Consider the following 4,956-nt stretch of genomic DNA (forward strand, 5'->3'; position numbering starts at 1 on the left):
TAGTAGTAGTAGTATTAGTAGTTAGTAGTAGTAGTAGTAGTAGTAGTAGTAGTAGTAGTAATAATAGTAGTAATAGTAGTAGTGGGGCGCGTATGTGTGTAAGTAATTATGTCCGTGTGATATCGTCATCCGTGATTATTAGTGGCGTTTGTGCGCGCGTGTGCCTAATAAAAGGTCTCCGTCCGATAAATAGACGCACGCGAGTGAGAGAGGGTTAAACAAAGAGGAAGAGTAGGAAGAGAAGGAAGAGGAAGAGTAGGAGTAGGAGGAGGAAGAGGAGGAGGAGGAGGAGGTGGAGGTGGAGGAGAGAGCACGAAGAAGTTCCTTCCTTCTCGCGATTGGTCTCGCTCGTATTTTAACTCTGAGAAAAAATATCTTTAGAGTTTTATACAACAAGATTGAAAACCGGTCCTTCTTATTATTGTTTGACAATCGAGTAAGCGAGGAGTACGTCATAATGACGATGACAATGACGATGACGATGACGATGAGGATGCTAAAGATGACGATGATTGTGAAGACTATGACGGCGCATGATGATCGACGAAGAAGAAGATAGGCGCCGGTGGCGACGTGTTTAGGTAGAAAAAGATCGACAAGATCAATTGTTTCTCGAGTTATTGTTAGCGATAATAATAATTCGAGTTGTACGACGACGACGACGACGACGACGACGACGACGACGACGACGACGACGACGAGAGGGACAATTATTATATTAATTTTAGTAGTAGTAATAATAAGAGTAATAATATTAATAATATTAATAATAATATTAATAATAATAATAATAATAATAATAATAATAATAATAATAATAATAATAATCGTAATAATAGTAATAATATTAATAATTAATGGAATAAGAAAAAAAATGATGTCCCGAGACGACGATGATCATCGTCGTCGTCGTGACGGCTCGCTGGTCTACATAACGATAGGCGGCACTTGAACGTAGCGATAAATGTACAGACGATAGTCCTTGCTAGCCAATACAACCGAACCGTCGTCCATAAGTGCCACGTCGAAGCATTGAGCATGCTTGACCTTGCTCTCCAATGCCGATACAAGTTGACCGTCCTGCGTGAATATTGTCAGGTTGAAATTGTTGTGATTGTCGGCAATCAATATTTCACCGGCCGCATTTATTCCAACCCCAATTGGGTAATTCGTAATACCCTCACCGCCGATCTGACGTAGATATGCGCCCTCGTAATTGAATACTTTGACACAATGGGCCCGATTGTCGCTAATGAAGATCTCTTGTTTGTCATTAACGACAACGCCATTTGGAAATTCAAGATGCTTCGAACAGCCAAACTTTTGTAGTACGTTGCCCGCCTGATCGAATATTATAACGCGCATTACTTTACATTCGACAACGACAATGCGTCCCTTCGAGTCAACGGTAACGCCACGTGGATGTTGCAATATATTAGCACCAAATTTTCTTACGAATTGTCCATACTGATTGTAGATCTGTATCTGATGGGTCGGTGATCTTTCGGTAACAATAATGTCACCGGATGTACGTACGACAGCGACCCTATTAGGATACAACAATTGTCCATCCCGTTTGCCGCACTCACCGAATTGAAACTTGAATCTACCCTCCTTGTCGAATATCTGTATACGATGATTGTTCGTGTCGGCAACTATAATATCGTTTTGTGCGTTAACGGCTACACCGGATGGTTCGGTGAATTGTCCCTCCATAACACCAAATTCACCGAACTTGCAGTGATAGATCATTTTTTGTCGTTTTATTTGAGACTTCAAAGGGAATATCGCAGCGGCCGACATAAGTTTCGAGGTAAGGTCGAGAACGGACTCGCCAGGTGCGGCGTTAGGCGTCACGGATACCGCAGTTGGCATTGGGAAATGATCGTTGCTCGTTACCACGGGATAGGCGTCGCTACCGCCGTTGCTCCATTTCTCGTAAGGATTGGCATTCATGCCATTTAAATTGAGCTCGCTTATCGTTGTCGAAAAAGGTCCGAGGCTATTGGCCGAACTGAAACGTTTCGTAATGACGCTGTTGCTGCCGCCGCCACCTCCGCCTCCGCCTCCGCCACCGCCACCACCGCCGCCACCACCTCCGCCCCCTGCGGCTCCGTTGTTGCTGGTGGTGTCGAAAGGTGACGGCGAGGTCGACGATGCGCAATTAGAACTCGATGATATCAATCCATTGCTATAAGGTCGATCTAAAAGCAAACCTCCCAATGTTCCAGCGCTACCAGGCCCATTACTGTTGTTACTCCCGTTACTACCGTTACTGGACAATGCAGTTGGACGTGCTATCGGTGGTTGCTTTCCAATCGGTCCAGCGTTACCGGTCTCGCTATTACTACGTACATAACCGAACGTATTTCTAACGCCAACCTGTATAGCCTGATAATTACTGACGAATTCTAAATCGGCGCTTTGATTCGATATATCAGGCGTATAACTCAGCAATACTTGTAGCTTAGAGTCCAATAACTTTTTAACCATAAGTACGTCCGTGACCGTCGTATATTTGATTAAACGTTCGACGAACTCGCAGGTCTGTTGTATCTTATCGGCCATTTCGTTGGCCTTTTGCGTTAATACACCGAGGGATATCTGTTTCGTCGAGAATACGGATTCTAATTCCTTCAATAATTCCTGTTTACGTTCCTCCAACATAGATCTGTAAAACTGGAAGGTATCGTTAATCTCGTTCTGTGCCTTGTGGTATTGTACTTGTAATCTTGCCGCCCCATGATCGGCCGCTTTAACAGCGGCCCTAACGTCAGCAGCTTTGGCCCGGCACTCTTGTACCGCCCTAGCCACTGCCTCCATTTGTTGAGGTCCAACTTCTGATACGTGGGCGCAATCATGCAATGGACCAGGATGATCGGTTATAGTACATTCCTTACATACTAATACAGTACACGCGCGGCAAAAATATTTCAATAGTTCTTGCTTATGACGCGGACAGAACAATGTTTTTTCCTCATTACTATTACCACCGTTGATAACGAGATTGTTCTTAGGCAATTCCGTTGTTGAATTGCCTCCGTTGTTTACAGTCTCCAATTTCGAATCCCCGAGATTTAATACTCGGTGACCTTCGAAACAATGCATAAACTGATGGGCCATAACGCAATTTGGACAAAGGAAATTGGCGCAATCGAAGCAACGGGCTACCGCGTCTGATTCTGTTGACTTGCACCCGGTACAACGTACGCCGGCGGCACCACCAAGACGGCAACGGGGACAGGCCTCCCCTGCTTTAGGTGCGTCCAGGCAGAGGTCGCAACTGTCGACGTCGCAGATTGCCGAGTCGCTAGCAGGTGGGGAACTGCCGCTCACCGTTAACGGAGACAGCGAGGCCAGGGACCCGAGGGAATTCGCGCGCGATTCCAGCGAGGGTGTCGGCGAGGCCATCTTCAATCAACCGGCATCCCTGTAACAAATAATTTAATTCCATATTATTTCATTTATTTTTCAAAACAATTTCATATTAATATTTATCCATTTAATATTATCGCTTATTATTACATACATATATATTCATATCTATCTAACCTATTACGAACGACGTTTTTCCAACATATACTTTTTACTATATCCGATATACGATAATATTTTTTACTTATATATATATATATATATATATATGGTATGATGTTACATTATATATAAATCATTTAAGAAATCTTGTAGCAATATTACGTCTCGTTAAATACAATTAATCTTTCGTTTTATTTATTAAGATATTTCCAAAGGTTGGTTGGCTACTACTAACGTAGCGCGATCTTAACGATCGTTCGATCATAATATCAATGAGTATTATTGTTACTCGAACGAAAAGTTAAAGACGACTGATCCCCACTTATCAACGACGGACCACGCCCTTTCAATGACTTCAAAGATAAACATATACCAAATATTACCGATAAACAATACCACTTGCGTTACGTTGAATATTACGATACAAATTTCGAGAATATATCTATACATATATCCTTTGGTTTCTAATATCAATCTGTTTATAATATTTTTATATGACGTTCGATCCAAAGATCATACAATTTAACTACACGTAAATTAAAATCAGAGAAATATCCTATGGAAAATTATCTTAATAAAAATCTCGTAAAAAAAAGTAAAATCAGCTGATCTCTTTTCGTTGAACGAATTATAATATGATTTTTATCTGATTTTTTTTATAAATTAAAAACAATTATTTATTTTTATCTGAGAAATTTTCTTTTTTCTTCTTTTTTATCCTTAAAAGTTAGACAATCTTATATCGATGAAAGGTAAAACACATTTATACAAATTTCAAATCAATTTATTATACCTATCACATCTATATAATATATAGATATAATAGTATATAATATAAATTATGATTAATACATACATATATATATATATATATATATATATATATATATATATAATAATCATAATTTAGTATATAAAAAAAGAATTAGATAAAAAAAAAAAAAAACTAATCAATCGAATACGCGTATATAATACACGGTGTAATTTTCTAACGATCGTATACATGGAAACGTTACACGAGTGAAAAAAAAAAAAAAAAAAAAAAAAAAAGAAAAAAGAAAAGAAGATAAATAAAAAAAAGAATGAAATATTAGAAATACTCGGATTATTTTAAACATCTTCGAAGGAGCGTCTCTGCCTCTCTCTCTCTCCTTCTCTCTTTCACTCTCTCACTCTCTCTCTCTCTCTCTCTTTCTATCTCTAACGAATATAAGAAGTTACAAGAGGAGTTTGTAGTTTAACCGACGAATGCCGACTGGCTCTAAGGAATTCACTTCCGGCCAACTCATCCGAGTATCAGCCGAGGTAAGCGCTTTCAACATTCAAGGTCATGGCAGTGAACGCTCACCGAACTCTCGACGTCACATGAGGAAGATTCCCGAGGACCACCCATATGTATATTCCATATTACATACACAC

At 39.9% G+C, this 4,956-nt stretch overlaps 1 protein-coding gene across 2 annotated transcripts in view; it reads right to left on the bottom strand.

Moving 5' to 3' along the window:
• Nucleotides 1-787: 787 nt before the first annotated feature.
• LOC124955130 (brain tumor protein-like) overlaps nt 788-4,956 on the bottom strand; it is a 5,850-nt gene continuing 1,681 nt past the window's right edge. The window contains exons 2-3 of one of the 2 annotated variants that reach the window (XM_047509080.1): nt 4,877-4,880; nt 788-3,436 (exon numbers count right to left, since the gene is read on the bottom strand). In XM_047509080.1, the coding sequence (XP_047365036.1) occupies nt 928-3,411 (2,484 nt within the window). In that variant the 5' untranslated portion in view covers nt 3,412-3,436; nt 4,877-4,880 and the 3' untranslated portion in view covers nt 788-927. Of the gene's footprint in view, nt 3,437-4,637; nt 4,770-4,876; nt 4,881-4,956 lie in introns of those variants that run through there. The other variant, XM_047509079.1, reaches the window with a different exon arrangement.

Source organism: Vespa velutina, chromosome 17, assembly GCF_912470025.1.
Source record: "Vespa velutina chromosome 17, iVesVel2.1, whole genome shotgun sequence".
In the NCBI taxonomy this organism is placed as follows: domain Eukaryota; kingdom Metazoa; phylum Arthropoda; class Insecta; order Hymenoptera; family Vespidae; genus Vespa; species Vespa velutina.